This window comes from Rattus rattus, chromosome 6 (genome assembly GCF_011064425.1).
Source record: "Rattus rattus isolate New Zealand chromosome 6, Rrattus_CSIRO_v1, whole genome shotgun sequence".
NCBI lineage: Eukaryota > Metazoa > Chordata > Mammalia > Rodentia > Muridae > Rattus > Rattus rattus.
This window is the reverse complement of record NC_046159.1, coordinates 112082003-112101861: the sequence shown is the minus strand read 5'-3', so window position 1 is coordinate 112101861 and position 19859 is coordinate 112082003. Positions and strand designations below refer to the sequence as shown.

General features: G+C 35.9%; 1 protein-coding gene across 1 annotated transcript in view; it reads right to left on the bottom strand.

Moving 5' to 3' along the window:
* Grm8 (glutamate metabotropic receptor 8) overlaps positions 1–19859 on the bottom strand; it is an 805433-nt gene that overhangs the window by 76755 nt on the left and 708819 nt on the right. Inside the window, exon 8 of the mRNA XM_032906859.1 lies at positions 5065–6000. Coding sequence (XP_032762750.1) covers positions 5065–6000 — 936 coding nt within the window. The remainder of the gene's footprint in view (positions 1–5064; positions 6001–19859) is intronic.

Genomic DNA, 19859 nt, shown 5'->3' with positions numbered 1-19859 from the left:
ACAGCCACCCAATTAGACAAGATGGATGAAGCAAAGAAGTGCAGGCTGACAGGAACCGGATGTAGATCGCTCCTGAGAGACACAGCCAGAATACAGCAAATACATAGGCGAATGCCAGCAGCAAACCACTGAACTGAGAACGGGGCCCCCATTGAAGGAATCAGAGAAAGGACTGAAAGAGCTTGAAGGGGCTCCAGACCCTATATGAACAACAATGCCAACCAACCAGAGCTTCCAGGGACTAAGCCACTACCCAAAGACTATACATGGACTGACCCTGGGCTCCAACCTCATAGGTAGCAATGAATAGCCTAGTAAGAGCACCAGTGGAAGGGGAAGCCCTTGGTCCTGCCAAGACTGAAACCCCAGTGAAAGTGATTGTTGCGGGGAGGGCGACAATGGGGGGAGGATGGGAAGAGGAAGGCCTTATAGAAGGGGAGGGGGAGAGGTTAGGGGAGTGTTGGCCTGGAAACCGGGAAGGGGAATAACAATTGAAATGTAAATAAGAAATACTCAAGTTAATAAAGATAAAAAAAAAGAAAGAAAGAAAGAAAATGCCTCCTTAAGATTAGGCTGCAGGCAAACCTGTAGAACATTTTTTAAATTATTGATTGCTAATGGAGGGCCATGCCCATTATAGGTAGTTCCATCTTGCGTTGATAGTCCTGGATTCTATAAGAAAGCAGGTTAAACAAGCCACCATGGGAACCAAACCAGTAAGCAATACTCCTCCTTGACTTCTACATCAGTTCTACCATAAGTTCTTGCTTTGTTTGGGTTCCTGTCCTGAATTCCTCTGGTGATGAACAGCAATTTGGAAGTGTAAGCTGAATAAACCCTTTCCTCCCAACCTGCTTTTGTTCATAGAGCTTCATCATAGCAATAGAAATCCTACGATACTACCTTTCAGCTTTATATTTTTTTTAATTCTAACATTGCATTCTTTGTTTTTTTGATCTAATATTGTAGTTGAAACACTGTACTCCTTGATGTCTGGCAGGGTCATAACCATTGTCTGGTTATCTGAGTTTTATGAGCCCAATTAGGAAAGATAAAAGGTCTTGAAGAGATTTCTGCCACCTTATCAGCTTCTAACTACCACTAATGATTGATTTTTTTCCCTGACTACAAGTTAATGATTGTAAATACATGTTTTGCTTTTTGGAACAATTATGTGAGTTTGTATATACCTATGGGATGCCTCAGTAATTCTATATTTCCTTTATACTGCTTCTATCTTTAAAAAGGGAAAGAAAAGTTTGTCCAATATTTAGCAGAATTCAGAAATACAAGCAAATTATATAATTACAGATGTAAAGAAAGGAAACAGATGGAAAATTTAAATGCTATTTGCCACTGAAAGCAGGCATGACACATTTCAAAGAGGTTTCAATCTTTATGGTTCTTCTCTAAATGCTCTTTGTATAACTGAGAAGATGATTATATAGAAATTATTGAGAAACATCTATACAGATCACTCACCTATCTTTACTTCTTTTTCTTTTTTTCTTGTAATTTCAGAGTCAGTGGTTCAACAACTTTCCTACCATAGACACTACTCTCAGACATTATGATAGACTGGGAGAAAACTGTTCCTTCTGTTGTTTTCTTGGTTACAAATTTGGTATTACTAATGCATAGCTATAGTATGCATAGTTATTTGCTTTCTCATCTCAAACATGACCACTCACCATCTCTCTTGCCCTTGAGTCTGGCATCTTGCTGGCTTGGCAGGCATCAAGAACGCATGGGCTGAAAGCCAAACTGATCCTTACAAGGACGCCCGGAGAGGCAGACTGACATGGGTTCAATAGTTAGCACAATGCCAGACATGATACTCAATAAGGATCTGCTGAATTAATGGATGTGTGTGTTGCCTGGCTGTAGTAAATGCTTCAAGTTGATAACCTGGGCTAATTGGGTGAGCATTATAAATGAAAATGAAGGAGTGATTAGCTTTTCCTCCTGCCAAGTCAATAAACCTGTTTAAAGACTTATTTCAGAGATAGAATGTTTAGTTCATTTTTAATATTCATGCCAATAGCTTTAACAACGTTAAAAACACTCTCATGCATTTTATCTATTATCGTGAATAACAAAAGATACTTTGAAAGAAAAGCAGACAGTAAATTTTAAGGTAACTTTTTAGGATAGCACATAATTCTATTATATAAAGTACCTTAGTGGCAAACACTGTTTATGATCCAATAGCTCTTGCTGCAGTGACAGCCTAAATTCTACAACCCAGAGACTAAATGAAACATCTCTATAACGTTTTGAAAATCCCAACGGTTATTACTTATTATCAAGTTCTTCAGACTGCCTCACATTTCATCGCATCATAAATACAAAATAAATTCCAGTTAGCATATTTTGTATTTGTTTTACAATTTGTTATTAAAACTTACTTTTAGTCCACAAAGTTAAGAAGAAAAAAAGACCAACAGAAATTGGCTAACCACATTCAGCCATGTCTCTAAAGGCATGAATGTCCATACTCATAAAAGGAAATATAACTCGAGATTTTCAAATAGATATACACCTCTCAGGTGTTCAGCACCACAGCAGGCAGCCTCTATTCCCTGGTATTTCTATCTTCATTTCTCCCCAAATCTTTATCTATTTGTGCTCTTTAGGAGACAGTTACAAGCCCTGAGCCTTACCATTGGGGGAGAAAATGTTTCATTTTTAAAACTTATTCTTTAAGAATGTTATGTATGTATACAATGAACTATGATAATATCTATGATGTCATTTCTCCCTCCTATTCTTCCCTAAGTTCCCTCACTCAATAAATGTCTTCACCAATTTGTATCCTTTTCTTTTTGAACCTAGAAACAAACAGCAGTAAGTCATTTCATGCTGCCCATAGGTAAATGGATGTGGGAGTTTCCCACTGAAGCATGGGCAGACTATATCAGTACCATAGCGCCCCCCCCCCATGGCTTCTCCTTCCCTAGCAGCCATCAACTGACAATAAATAGCTCCTCAGTTATGGCAGTACATAATGAGCTCCTCTCTGGGAGAGAACACTTTAATAACTTTAAAATCCCACAAAGAACTCAAATTTGAAATACTTTATATTGTTAAGTACCTTGATAGAGGATGGCGATTTTATTTATTTTAAGATTGAAGCACAGAATTCTCAAAAAGAAAGAAAGAAAGAAAAGAAAAAAAGGAAAAGAAGAAGAAAAGAAAAGAAAATTTCCAAATATATTCACAATTGCATTTAACCTTCCCATCAGTACAAGACATAGCATGAAAAATTATAATTCTACTGTTTAAAATGTAAATGAGGAAGAATAACAAGTTAGACTGGACAGAAAATCTCGGGTTACAGATTCGTATTTTTCTCCAGAAGCAAAATAGACATATTGTGATGGCCTTTTGTAGCTAATGTAATAGACAAGAAACGGTTTCAACACCAAAGGAATATAACAGCTGCTTACATAGTTGTTCCTAGTGATGTGTATATTTGGACAATTTCAAGTTCTGAAGCTATATTATTTCCTAGACTGAACCAACAAATCAAATTAAACACTGGACTTTGAGATAGTTATTTTCCACTGGACTATTGAGATAGGGAAGGTGGGCAGATGTTTAAGTCCTCTCTTTGAGAGATCCATCTTAAATACACATTCTTTCCCTAGTTATATCTATAAGTTTAATTCTAATATTTTTTTTATCTTTCTATGCTGAAATACATCTGTTCATTATTTAAAGTCCACCCATAACTGTCCTACTACTAACTTCTCTCATCATGCTTGATACCATAAATGTCTTGTGGACTCCACAAAGCCAGGCCATCAGAATAGTGCTGGAGTTTACCAATCCATAGAAGTTCATGCCAATCATCAGAATTTTCTAAAGTTCTCTTTTTCCCTTCCAAACATAACTGAAGACCACATTTATCCGGTGAGGTCAACCTAGTAAGCTCACTGTCCCACATGGAGGACTTTCCAATCTGACTGGGTTGAGGTTTTAAGTTATACAGAACCTCATCTGGAATATAATTACCCATGATAGTTGTTTTCCTAATGAGGGAATGTGGGCAGATGTTTAAGTCCTCTCTTTGAGAGATCCATCTTAAATACACATTAAGGCTGAAGGACTATTCCTATAGAAATATAACATCACCTTGTGTGCTACAAGTTCCTCCAACCCACCTCCCAATCTGGGAGATCAGAGTTAACCTTAGTTCTCAGTTTCCTCGTATGCAGAACTGAATGTATATACATCAGCAAATCCCACATCTCATATGAAGACTTCCTCTATTATCAGCATTTTATATGTGAAAAATGTGAACTGGATATTATTGACAAAGGAAGTTACTTTAGAGGGTCCATTGATCGCCTACAAATATAAACAACCTTTTATAATTGCCCATGGCTATCTTAATTATCCATCATAATCATATGTCAATGTAAAATTAATAAGAACTGTGCCTGGGAAGATGTGGTAAGTGGTTTTGAGTATATTAACACGTTTTAGCATGCTTTGGGTTTGACTGCGTTACCGTAAATTCTGCATCTATGTTTGGAATCATAATTGTCAATGAATGGCTCTTTCCCAGAGTTTCCACAGAACAGAAAAGATGTCATTTGTTCTGCAGTGGGATCTCTCTGGGACAGCTCACCCCTGTGAGCCCATCTGCCCTATCTGCCTCTGTCTTTTAATTAACATTTGGAAAACAACAGTGACGTTGTAGATAACAGAGCTGGGGAAAGGGACCCAGAAAATGATGTGAAATGTGTCCGTCGTCAACCTTGCCAGAGAGGGTGCAATAGTGCTACTCCGCTTGGGGTGGGGGGGATCATTTATAGACCATACATACTCAATACTCAATACTTTTCTCTTCTCTCTCTCTCTCTCTCTCTCTCTCTCTCTCTCTCTCTCACACACACACACACACACACACACACACACACACTCAAAATATAACGTACTGGAATAGTTTGAAAGATTGGAAATAAACTATTAGCAGTTAATAGGATAATTCTCAAATAAGAAGTTAATTTGAAATAAATCCAGGGAAAATTGTCAAACAGATTTCCTGCTGCTTACCTTTTCTGCTGACTGGGCTGTACCAAAAAAGATGGGGATAAAAGCTAACCAAATGATGCACGTGGTGTACATGGTAAATCCAATAGGTTTGGCTTCATTGAACGTCTCTGGGACCCCTCTGGTTTTAATGGCATAAACAGTACAGGTGACCATCAGGAGGATACTGTATCCCAGTGAACAAATGAGTGACAGATCCGAAATGTCACACTTGAGCACTCCCCTGGCATTCTCGGGATCCAGTGTTCGCTGTTCTCCATAGTCAATGATGGTGTGGGGGGGATCCACGACAAACCACACAAACACTCCGAGGAGCTGGACAGAGATGAGGCTGAAGGTGATCACCAGTTGGGATGCTGGGCTGATAAACTTAGGTGCTGTGACAGATTTCTTCCCTTGCTCGAATATTCGGTGGATCCGGTTTGTTTTGGTCAAAAGTGCTGCATAGCTGAAACACATACCAAGTCCCAAGAAGATGCGTCGGAAGGAGCAGATGATTGTGTCAGGTGCCGCAATCATCAAAAAGGTGATGGAGTAACAGAGGAAAATCCCCGTTAGGAGCACGTAACTAAGTTCCCGCCCAGAAGCTCTCACAATAGGCGTGTCATTATAGCGGACAAAGGTCACAATCACAAAGGTGGTAGCAATGATTCCCAATATTGCTATGAACACAGGTACCACGGCCCAGGGCGAATGCCACTCCAACTTGATGATGGGGATCCTCTGGCAGCCTGTGCGGTTGATGTTCGGTCTCTGATCCAAAGGGCAAAGTTCACAGGACAGTTCATCCACCTGGTAGTTATAACCCTCACAACGTTCACAGTGCCAGCAGCAAGGGACCCCTTTCACAGTTTTCTTCCTCTCCCCGGGCTTGCACGGCAGGCTGCACACAGATGCTGGGTGCGTGTGCTCTCTATTAGCCCACTGCATATCTTCCACCTGTGGGCATAGAAAAATTAATGAGCCTTCCACTTTTCCCCATTTATAACATCTTAATCCTGGCCACAGGTTTGTAATAAATCACTGAATGTTGACGGTACAACTACAGTTTACCATAATAAGAGTCCCGTTTCTTTCCCTGATATTGACTTTATAAAAATGTTAAATGATTGGGTCCAATCAATCACTTGGATCATCAGCTAGCTGGTATCATTACGTGCCACTTACCTCTTCAGGGTTGACCACTATCATATTAAAGAAAGATTTATTGGCCCAAACAGTTTTAATACAAAAGCTTTAAAAATTAAATAAGAGAGATAAAGACAAAACGAAACAAAAATATTCCCATAGAAATATATTTTAAATCTAATCACAAATAGAAATGTCAAAAATATTTCAAATACTAGATTAAGGCATTAATAAGTATATCAACAATGATTCTGTCTTTCTAAAATGGTTAGGGGAACTCAGAGGCTGCCCTCTGAGTTGATCTTGAAAGAAAATGACAGGAGCTAATCTCTGACTTCTCCTTTGCTCATGCATATAACAATATTTGCATTCTAACCATGCACTGAAATATATATGTTGGGAAATGAATTAAAAATGTTCACTACTGAATGTTTGCAATCATAAAAGTGGCAAAAAGCAGTGAAATTACTTCTAAATGAGGATATGAAGTGGGACTAGGAAAGGCATCACACAGAGACGTGAAAAACGAGGGGACAAAGGAGAGAGTGGTGGGATCTGGAAGCCTTGAAGGAGCACATAGATAAACGCAAAAGTTAATTCACCAAGGCCAACTTCATTGACAGTCTACAAGAAGAATATTATACCCCATAGTCATCATCTTCTCAGATGGCCCCAATACCCTTTCTTCCTTAAATCTGTGCACTCACGTGCCTCATTCTCACTCTGAAAAGAGTGACCTATTTAAACAACGCTCTGTTCAAGGGATGAGAGTCATGGCTCCCTGAAACTCAACCATAAAATCCTCCTTTAGCTTCTGCTTTGCCTTCACTTGGCATCACACATGCTCAGGGAAGCATCGCCACTGGGTCCTGAAAGTTCTCAAGCTGCTCGAGGTAAAGTTTGCAGATCTTCTGCAGCTACATGAAACAGTTTGCCATGGTCTAGAAAGAAACTGCGTGGCTTCAGTCAAGCCCTCAGCTTACATCTTAATTTGTGGAAATCACTAAACTTCAACAGCCCAGTTGAACTCTCCCTGAATTTGCTGGTATAAAAGTTATGTAAGGTAGTAAGCACTTGTTGTATCTATCATTTTGGCTATATATATTACATATATATGTTTGTGTATACAATATGTGTTGAACACATAGTATAGCACACACATGTATAGAATATATAATATAGCACACATATATAATGCGTGTTGAATGTATTTCCCCCATCACTCACTCTTGCTCCTCTCCCTCTCACCCTCTTCTTTCCAACTGTCGCATCTTCTGCTTTCAAAGCTTTTGTTTGTTTAGGAAGTCGCGTAAGTTTAGTTATAATTACTTAGTTATAAGCCTATGAATTTTGGAGTTATTTTTTACACAGCAATAAAAAACTAATGCAGCTCAAATTAAATTTGCCCAGTCTGTGGCCACCATAACTCTAGCCTCAGTCTAGTAATTCATAGGGAGGGTAAACCCAATAACAGCAGTCCTGTATCTTAATGTCACCAAGCAAGCAATTTCAGCCTTGCTCCCCTGTGGCTTTTAAGGTTGCCTCCCTTTGAGGGCCAGGTGACTGAGGCTATTATTAGCCAAAATGAATTAGGATAATTTTCCTCATTAAATAGTCTTTGAACACTTGAGGTCAGGAATTGCAGTCCCTAGTCCCTAGTCCCTAAACTTAGCACTTGCTGGGGACACCTGAATGTACTCAGGGTAGAGTAAAGAATTTAAATGTCTTTTGTTCAAACATCCTCTCTTCAGAAAGGTGATGTTTCTTCAAGTGTCACAAGGTCATCGTTAACTATCACAGCCATCCCGTCTGCTTCCCATGAAGTAAGACTAACTGTTTCACAGCTCTATTAATTTTCTACTAAGTTTAAACGATGTAAAAGAGATATTTATTTTCTTGAAGGGTTTCAATAAGACAGAAGGATCTTGAATTAAAGACATGTAGTAAGAACCTTCTCAAAAATATTGAAAAATGAAATAGTCTATTAAATGGCTGAAATACTTATTGTAGACCATCATGGACATTTCAAGGACAATTATTATAACCCTAAATTGCAATATATCTAAGACTTCTAGGGATTTTTCATAATCTAATCCAAAAAATAAATTAAAGCTAATGAAAGAGTATCAGAAACTCGAAACTTTACTATTAACAGGGGAAGAAATGGTCACCTATCACTACACATTTGCTAGTTTAGCTCTCAACACCCTGACTTATTTCAAACGATAAAATGAGTGCTCACAAAACTTTTGGCTGCAATCAGCACTAAAATGTCATTTAGGTTGAAAATAATGTTTTCTAAGGTTCATATGAAATGAACCAATGAAAAATACATTCTGTAAATGATCAATAAAATTATAAGATTATTGACTATCACAAGGCATAGTGGCTCATAAACTAACCTCAGAACTGGATAATCCGAGACAGACTACCACTGGTATCAAGACAGCCTGGATAAATGGGGAACCTCAACTAGACCAACCAGGACTGTAGAGGGAGACTTTGTCACCAAACAAACAACAAACAAACTAGCAATAACAACTGTCCCGGAGAGGCATGACCATTGGCGAAATAGTGGCAGGAGCATCATGAGAATGACCAACCACTTTCTGTTTAGACTTGTGTCCCTTACCATAAGATAAAACCCATTATTGACATCATTGTTGGGCCAAGACCTGTGACTTGATAGGTTATGGGCACTAGTGGAAAATCTACTTAAAGTATTTGGGTAAATAGATAAAGTGTTTAACCAACTCCTAATGACTTGTTATTTTACTCAGAGATTAATGTATCTTTAAACTTTTTGACAAAATGTAGCATATCACCATGGTAAAGGTCCTAAATTATAACACAGGAAAGAATAGACCTCAACATAATAAACCATAAAAGTTAGACCCATAGCCAACATCATCCCAATTTGGTAAAACTTAAATTAATCCTATTAAAATGAAGAGTAACTAAGAGTTATCTACCATCCCCATCCTTTTTAAAATTTATAGGTTATAAGTTCTTACTAGTTCATTAATGCCAGAGAAGGAAATTAAAGGATACAAATAAGAAAAGAAGTCAAATGTTTGTTTACAGACATTGCACTATCATACATAAGAGATCCCTGTGTTTCCACCAAAAAACTTCTAGAAATGCACAATATGTTCTGCATTGTCAGGATACAAAAATCAGCCTTTCTGTATACCAATAAGAAGCATGTTGAGGAAGCCATCATGTGCACAATTCCATCCATGATAAACTCAAAAATTTATAGGAATAAACTTAAAAAGGGAAAAGTATGCTATAACATAAAATTTAAATCTCTGAAGAAAGAAAATGAGGTAGGTACTAGAAGAAGAAATTGTGATTTTTCAATATATTTCAAACTTAAACAACCTCTAAAATATAACAAGACTAAACAAAGAGGGCCATGTAGAAATGGTTCAGCATTAGAGAGTGCTTAAAGAGAACCTGAGTTTGGTTGTCAGCACACACATGGGAATCATCAAATAACTGTAAGTCTAGTTTCACAGATTCTGACTCCCTGTTCTGCCTCTCTGGGTACAGAATACATATGGTGCACAGACATACATGCAGGCAAGACACTAATACACATATAATAAACCTGAATAATGTTTGTTTAAAAGACAATTGAAAATGAGAATGATTTCATTTGTTGTAGCATTAAAATTAAAATGATTTGAAATAACCCTAAAGCAGTATGAGATTTTATTCATTAAAACTATAGAGCATTATTAAAAATAAAACTAAATCCATTTGAAGAAGTCCCATCATCCTAAAAATTATTATCTACTATTACTAAGACAATAATACCTCAAATTTATCTACAAATTAAAAAGAATGCCTATCAAAATCTCGGGTGAATTCGTTGCATACATTGATCAGTGAGTCCAAAATTTCATTTTAAGGGATCTAGGGAAAGCAAAAATTTGAAAATGGCGAAGTTGGCATCTACACTGATGTTTTAAAAATATTTATTTTTATGTATTTTAGCTGTGTATGTGTATGTGTACCATGTGCATGTCTGGTGCAGGCAGATGCCAGGAAATGGCATTGGGTCCTCTGTAGATGGAGTTACAGACAATTGGGAGCTACAACGTGGGCACTGAGAAGAGACTACAAATTCTCTAGATGGGCAAAAGTTCTCTTAACCACTGAGCCTGCTTTTTATCCCATGTAGACTGATTTCAAATTTTATTTCCAAAGAGATATAATACTGGTGTAAAGATAAACAACATAGTAGGAAAGAAAAAATAATTTAGAAATAAATTCATGCATGAACGGCCAATTTTTGAAAATGTTCAGACTAATGGGTGATATATTCAAGACAGTGAGACCCTGTACACACTAATTAAAAAGCTCACCCACATTTGGCTCAGATTTAACTCAGTTTTTTCCATTTGAGTAAGTTCTGTGTCATATCATCCAAGTAATAATAATGGTGGTATAGACTTGAAATATATTCGGTACAACTAAAATAAATAGTCACAGTAGTCACTTTCTCCCACATCTAAGATGTGATCCATCACTAACTTACAGAGCCATGTGTATGTAACCTTGATCTTTGGAGGCATCAACGTAATGGAAAGTCATTATGTGTCAAACTACCTTAGTACTTATAACATTCTTACATGGAATTCTAATGACGTGTAATTATGTACTAATTTGGTTGGTGTTAAGTTATATAAAGTGGTATGTTTTAAAACTTGTAGGTTATAACCTGGGAATAATTTAAAAGACTTACTTAATGTACACCTTGTTCTTTGCTAGTGATTACGGTTCAGTAGGTCTAGAAAGGGACACTAAGTCCCTTTTAAAATTCTCCTCAGTTTTAGTGTTTTTGAACAATAATTATGAGCAATACCTTGCCAAACATTCATTTAAATTGCATTTTCATCGGGACACCTTGGGCCAATTATCTACCATTGCGTTTCAATGTGGTCACTAATATCTAGAAATAATCAGTGAATATCTATTGAATGAAAAAAGAAGAATTGAAAGAACAGGATTGAACAGTGGTGGTCTTCAATAAAAGGATAGTATGGGAGAATAATTGATTTTGAAAAGCAAGTCATAATTTGGTTTATAAATTTAGGAGTCAAAATTGCCTAAAGATACCTAAGGCTTCAACCCCAGCAAGACAATTGAAGGGATAAATATTTATAATAAAATATTCACTCTCAGAAATGATAGAAAGTAGAACCCTGAACACAGTAGAACACAGACTATTCTGGAAGATCAGTAAAGAGGTGGGAAAGGTGTGGACCAATGGAAAGTAGGGAAAAATCATTCATTTTTTAAAAAAAATATAACAAAATAAAATATAATAAGACACTATGGAAATGGTTACATTGAAGTTGGACAAAACAAACCAATAGAAGGAAAAGAGCCCCAGAGAAGGCACGAATATTAGACCTAGTACAAGAAATACCATAAAAACATTAACTAGAAGCCATACTATAAGCACAGAAGACCTGTGTGCAGACCCACATACACCCTGTGCATGCTCTTTTAGTCTCTGTGAGCTTAGGTGAGCTCTTGTGTTGGTGTCATGACTAGAACATTGCATCTATAGTTTCAAAGAAACTAATTTTGAAAAGACTAGTCATCTGCCTTGTATGTTGAACTAATATTAGAATAATCTAACAAGGTCTTCAAAATGTTTCTGAATGAAAACAAATACAAATTCTTCAATGCAGAACTGAGGGGAAGCTCAGAAAGGAACCCACATTCTATCTATAATTAGGTTTTGTTTTGTTCTGTTTTTGTAAACAACAAACAAACAAACAAACAAACAAAAAAACCATGAACAGTGACAGGTCTAACATCATTCATTGTCTCTGTTTTTGATCAAGGTCTTCAATGTTTTGCTTTTATCTTTCTATGATCTATGTTCTGCCTGCTGTTTTGTTTTTCTTGTTTTTTTTTTAATTGCCATATGGGTGCCTATATTTGCTTCTAGTTCTATACATGGGAAGAAAAAAGAGCTTGTGAGTTTGAACTTGGAGCTTCAAGGTCCAGATTAGGAGTGTTGGATTTCATACAACTGAATGCGTAAGTTAATGATGTGTGCAGGAAGTCAAATAGGCTTGCCCATTGGAAAGTATACAATAAGCCTATATTAGAGCCTCTTCCCAGCACTGTGCATGAGCAGATTCCTGAGTGGCATGCTATATTTGTCACAATAATATCAAGACAGAAAGTTAGTTATAAATTCATGCTCATTCTAATTGAGTACCATGGAGTGATCATTTTTAAACATAAGCCAGGGAATATGATTGTTTTTCTATGAGTACTATTGCATGGTCTAGCTGACTAAAATTGGAGTGTCAAGTCTTTTTTTTCAATAATGTTTTTATGTAGGAATAACATCTAAACACTTTCTATAAAAATTCTCAGAATGGTTGAGTACATTTACTTATTACATAAATGTATTTACATCATTTCTATTTTGAACTTAAATTCAGCTAAATATTAAAATACAATTTAAATGTCACATATGAATAATTCTATTAAACATATGGTGTCAGTGTTATAATGGAAGCTAAGTTCAGTTAAATGGGTCTTTCATTACTAATTAGAAGTAAAAGTCAATAATGTGAAAGTCAACTCAAGACCAAAACACATTGATGGAAATTCTTTGAACTTTCAGAATATTCAAATTAATTATGCATATTTCTTACATTTTTGACATAACATGATTCTCATTTCATGCATATACTAATGTAGTTCATTGCAAGATGTTCTGAGTTCATTTAAGCAACATATTAAATAATTTGCTAATTAAAATTCTTTTCCATTCAATCTTAGTTCATATGATTTTATAGATACATAGCTCAGCCTGTAGAAGATGTTGGAAAGTCAATGCTTTCAGAATATTAAGATACACATGTATATTCTGGCAGTTCAGTGGATAAAAGCACTTTCTGTTCTTGAAGAGGGCCCAGGTTCAGTTTAGAGGACCCAACTCCCACATACTGGAGACTCCATCCTTAACTCAATCTCCAGCAGATCCATCCAACAGTTCAGACCACTCAGGCACCTCCCCAAATGTGCACAATACACATACCTGAGCATTCACACACATGTACTCAGGCACACACACAGTTAAAAACAAGTCTCAATAAATAAATAGAAAGATGTGCAGAGGGATTTGGAATGTACCACAACACTTTGTACCATAAAACCTGCAAGGCATAAAGACAAGGACAGTAATTATAGTGGTAGATAACATTTAAGGAGGGCCTACTATAAGCTAGGTGTGTTCGAAGACTGAGCACTGAAAGTTTTAACAATCCTGAGTCAGCTTTGCTTCCCCAACTTGTTTAAGGAGGACAGGACTGCACATGATAATAGATCACACTGCCATTTAATGAAGAGGAGCCCACGCCTTGCAGTCAATAATGTTCCTTTGCCTCTCTGCATGGTTCATGGCCAGTAAAGGACACATAGTAGACACCTAAAAGTTCATGAAACCTGGCGACACTAAGAACATACTGAGTAGCAAGTAAAGGAGAAAGAAAATAGAGAAGTAGTCACATAGTTTTAACATCATAGACTAGGTGAAAAAAGTCCTACCAGTAATTTGGGTTTTTTGTTCTTTTGGTTTTTTTTTGTTGTTGTTGTTCTTTTGGGTTTTTTTTTGTTTTGTTTTGTTGTTGTTGTTGTTGTTGTTGCTGTTGTTCAAGTGTGGCATACTCTACTAAATAATATATCATGTGTCTCCCAAGGTCAGTATGGTAAACGTTTAGCATGGCTTCTTTGGGAAGGAATGGAAATCTTAGAGATGAGGCCTATTTGAATATGTCTAGTCACTGAGTGTTGTGCCTTCCATAGTTACTGTGAATCCTGACTGTGAAGAGGAATAGTATATGCTCTTACATTCATGTTCTGCCGTTGCCATAGGAAACTCCTTGTTGCTAAAACCAACGGCTTCAAAGCATCATGGGCAAAACCCCTCGGTTTAAAAATTGAGTGTCTTGTGTCTCTGCTATAGTGGTAGGAATCTAACACGAGTCACCTTAGAAAATATAAAGAAAAAATTACCTAGTTGGGGATCACTACAACTTTGTGATTCTCCTCCACTCACCAACACAACAGTGAAAAGATCATTCTGCTTAGAATAAGACTATGTCCTTTTATGTAACAGCATCACAGAGGCTTACACTACCCCCTAGGCATGTTTTATTGAAAATAGTTCTAATTGGTGCTGTTCCTGAAAGTGAACTAAGACTTGTTATATATCTGTCACAATTGTAACTGGAGTATTAGTACGGTTAGCCTGAAGCATTCCCATCCAGTGGATTAATAATTAAAATTTAAGTATGTGTAGATTTGATATCAGGTATTTCCAAATGAAACAACAGAAGCAAAAATGCTTCTGTATCAAAAAATAAATAAGGCTTTATTTTCATCTAATGAGAGTCCAAGGGTCCTCTGGCATTGGGAGAATGTTCTTGATGAAAGATATGAATAAGAGAAACTTAGAGAAAATAGAGAGTACACGGAGAATGAACAATGTAAGATTTTAAGTGACTCCAGAGAAATCCTGCTTACATTGTGTGCATGTGTTTGTGTATGTGTCTCTGTGTGTGCATGTGTGTGCATGTGCAAATATTTTTTTGTACACTCAGGTCAGAGAACAAGGTGAGGAAGTCAGTCTTCTTCTGAGTACATTTTGCTGAGCCATTTTGTTGGCCCCAAACATATCTTATAGTACATGCATGAAATGATAAAATGTTGTTTTTATAAAATAATGTTCAAAGATCAATAAGGATCTCATATAATCACTATAGCTAATGATACATTAATTATAGTTTAATTAACTACTGTACTTTAGTTTACAATGAACTACATTTTAGACATTATTATTATTTATAATGTCTAAAATGGTATTATATACAGAAATAGAGGGTAAAATTTAAGTAGCTTACTGAAAATTAGAGTAAAAAAACTGAGAAGCCAGGTGATAACAGAGTTAAGGAAGGATCCAAGAGACCAAAGATTTACATAATCATTATCCAAGAAAGAGGAAAAAAGCAGAGAATATTAGACAGGAAAATTTGAGGCGATTAGGCAAAGTAAAGGTACGTGAAACTTTACATTTAATGGTTTTGCTGAGATTCCCAGATGCTACATAAACACAGGCAAACATTAGGATGTATCTGGTTAAGATTTCAAAACCCTAAGAATGAACAGATCTTAAATGATTTGAGAGATTTTGCTGCCCCGTGTTTCTCTGTCCCACCAAAGAGTTTGCACTGTGTCTTCTAATTGAAACCTAGGCTTCAGAACGTAATGCAGTACCTATTCATCTTAAAATAAGTTATTCCTAACCTAGATTTTGGCAACCTATAGTTAAGCATAGTAATAACGCATCAAGAAGAATAGGAGGCATTTTTATATTTTTACATAGTCACACCCTTAAAAAACCAAAAAACCAAACAACAATAACAGAAAAACCAGCAACAACAAGCTGAGAAACTTTCCACTTTTTAGTCCCACAAAACCACTGGAGAATGTGATTTTACAAGAATCAGGAAAGAAGATTGCTAGGGTTTACCCCTAGTGGCATAAAAGGAAACTATGATCTCCCCTGAGGGACACTAGTTTTAACAGTGTTAGAGTAGACTCTCACAGGATCTAAAATTGTTAAACAGCCAGCTATCCTCTGGGAAAAAGTATGATGTTAATTATGTCATATGGAAACATTATTTTAAAAAAACCTTTTAAACTGATGGTTATTAGCTACAGGAACAATAACCTGAAAATCAAACATAACTGAAATCGACATGAAGACAAATTTTTTTAACAGAAATTAATTGACCATGATGATGTAAAGGAGACTTGCATGTATATTGGAAGTGTCAATGACAAGGAGGGCAGGCATAGGAGAGAACAAGAGATTCTATATGAGAAGTTAATAAAAGCTGGTATTACAGAAAAATACAAAGCGGAGAATAAATTAAGTTTGTTATTTAGAAACAATCATTCAATGTATCAAAAAAGCCACTTGTCTAAAAGACTGAAAGTAGAATTTCTCAGCATCTGAAGACAGACGCATAAGCATAGACATATTTAGAGCACAAATATCATAGGCTAGCATTATCCAAACATGCCTTATTAAAATAGCATGTATACCAATTGAATAAACATTTTTACAAATTCGATAGAAATAACATTGTAAAAAAGCCATGTAGAAAAAGAAGATCATGGGAAATCTGGTTTAGAGTCTTAAAAAGGCACATTCAAAATAAATAAATACTGGAAAGATAGGAGTAAAACATACAGGCCACATAAAAACAAGTCATTGTTGAGAGGCCAATTTATAAAAGCCAAAATATGAGGAAAGGAAAAAATGCATAATATTGAAAAATATGAACAAAAACAAAAGACAATGGCACCTGAAAATTATGGATATCTACATTGCTAAAGATAAAATATAAAGTAAATTATATGAAAAGACAACAAAGAAAATAAGCATATGGGTAAAGAATCCTTCCTGAAGTCTGTTTAAATAGAGAAATTTAAAGTTAATAAATAATAAATGGAAGGGGTTGATCTTAAATATAAGCCCTCTGGTAGGAGTTTATAAGTTGAAAAAAAAACATATTTAGAGCACAAATATCATAGGCTAGCATAATCCAAACATGCCTTATTAAAATAGCATGTATACCAATTGAATAAACATTTACAGTATAATTTTACTTTGGTTGTTAAAAACAAACTTTTCTAGGAAAAATAAAACTACTAAATTATTTTGCTCATTCGGGGACTAGAAAAAAATTGACTAATCTGTAAACACTCCAGAAAACATAACAAAAGTCATTATGTGGCAAAAAAGAAAAATTCCAGAATAACCAATGTAGCTTGCCGGAGATTAAATCAAACTTGAAAATCATGAGTCATACACATAGGATAATATGATCCCCAAAGCCTCTGAAAAATCTCAAATACTATATGCCAATCTAGTTTTGTATAAACCTGGATGCAACCACAAAATGTAGTTTAAAATGATGTATTAATATGAACCAATAAAAATTATAATAATCAGGATATAATTGTCCATGCCTCAGTGAAAATGTAACTTGTTGGTGCTTTTATGGGTGAGACAGCACATAATTAACTGTCAGGGAAAAATGATAATTTGATAAATCAAGTGATTAAGTATTTGGATAATATGTACTAAAAAAGATGGATCATAAAGAATTTTTAAAAATAGACTTAGAAGAAATCTTGTTTAGGCCATGTCTTGATGACAATTTTTAGTAAAACTAGGAATAAATGAATGTCATAAACATAAAACACAACTATTTAGAAATGAATAAATCCCTTCCTCAAATCTGGTTAAAACTGCAATTAAGACCATTTAGAAATACAATGTAACAAAAACATTGCAAACAAAGCATATGAAATATGGACAGACATCTCTGCATTTAGCGTACACATTTTTTATTCTTCAATGTGTCTATTTTAACCCAGAAAAGATGAAATTTAAGTGAACTTACTTAGCATCCAATTCTAGGAGGAAGGCCAGGATATGATATAAGCCTCCATGCTAAGAAGAAGGAGGGGCAGGACCCTCATTTGCCTGGGAATTCAGTCATGACTCCCTCTTGCCCTCCTGTACCTACAAGTGATCTTGGAAAGTGCTAGAGAATGTGCTACATGAAGCATGGCTAAATGAGTGACCCTGTGATGCAGAACTTAAGAATAGTACTTCTTTCTGTAAAATTCTGGTAGAATTCTTGTGAGTCCATGTAGCCCTGGACAGCTTATTCTGAAGGCTTTTATCAGTTTCAGCGTCTCCCATTGCTCTGGGTCTTATTGGCTGCTAAGCTATTCTAAGTTTAACTTTACCAGTTTGGATGAATGAAGAGACTCATCCATTTCTTATTAAATCTGTAATGAATGATATATTTTAATCTATTAGAATTAATATAATGTAATATAATATATATAATATCCTTGCAGTATTCCATATTTCTTTGGTGTTTGATGTAATGTTGCCCTGTTCATTTTGAATCTCTTTGGGTTCTCTTTTCTTGCTTTTGTTTAAATGACTAAGGGATTGTAGATCTTATTTATCTCCACAAAAAAATCATTTTAGATTAGATTAGATTCATTTACTCTTGATATTATTTTCTTTGTTTCTATTTCACTAATTTCTGTCTTTTTTTTATTATTATTTATGGCCATCTTGGTTTTGTTTGTTTTTTTTTTTTTTTTTTTCTTTTTCCAAATAATTGAGCTGCATCATTAAGTCATTCATTTCTGCTCTTTCTGGTTTTTTTATGTCAGTATTTAGGCTTCTAAAAATGTCTCTCTTTGAACAATTTTTACTGTGTTCTGGGGGTTTCAATGTGGTTTCATTTTCATTTACTTCCTTATTTCTTTCCTTATTTCCCCCCTTATTTCTTCTTTGGTCCATCAATTGTTCAGAAATGAGTTGTTTAATATCCATGAGTTTAATACATTTACAAATTCCTGCAGCCACCATGGCAAATATTATGGGAAATTCTCAAAATTCTAAAAATCCTTTAAAAGGCTGAAAATAAAATTTACCCTATGATCTAGATATACCACTCTTGGCATAGTTCCAATTGTCTGAATATCATACCAGTCATATACTTGATCAACAGTGTTCATAGCCACCCTGTTCACAATAACCAGGAAATGGAAACAACTAAATGTTCTTTTACAAATGAATGTATGATAAAAATATGTTATATATAGACAACAAACTACTATTTAGTTGCAAACAAAAATAAAGTTTGCTGGTAAATAAGTGGACCTAAGAAAGATTAGAGGGGGGTTGAGGATTTAGCTTAGTGGTAGAGCGCTTGCCTAGCAAGGGCAAGGCCCTGGGTTTGGGCCCCAGCTCCGAAAAAAAAAAAAAAAAAGAACGATTAGAGGGAATGAGATTACCAAGGCCCAGAAAGATTAACAGTACCCACAAGATTCCTCTCATCTATGGTTGCTAGCTTCAAATACCCTAATATAAGTGTAGCCACTACTCATCATAAATGTCTTTCTATGCCATAAAGGAAGACTATATAAAACCACAACTGCACACATTGCAGAGATCAAGAGATCTTGAGGAAGCAGTACGGACAGGTAGATCATAGGTCTGCAAACATCACAGACCCTACATTGATGCATGAAGGTCTATCACAGAGGAGAAGGCAGAAATAAGATAAAGCACAATACTAGAATTCTGTTGTATAACACTCTCTTACAGAAATAAGATTGGGACAATAGCATTATCAATGGACATTATAACACAGAAGGGAAAAATATTTCATAAGGTCCCACTTCTACACAAAGAACTACGGCAACTAACAGCTGCTGAGAGAATTAGCCTTTCAAAGGGACAAGCACCCTTGTTCATTGTCCAGTACAGAATGTTCAACTCTGAAACAAACATTGAAAATGAGCTCAGCAGATTCGATTTAGGTACACACACACACACACACACACACACACACACACACCCCACACACACACACACACACACACACAAATGCACACACATGCACACACTCACATGATGCACCAAAGCCAACAATAATCAACAATAAGAGTACCAACTTGAGAGTACAACAGGGACATAGGGGATTTGAGGGACAGTTCCTGTGAAGGACCAGAGAGAGAACAGGGAG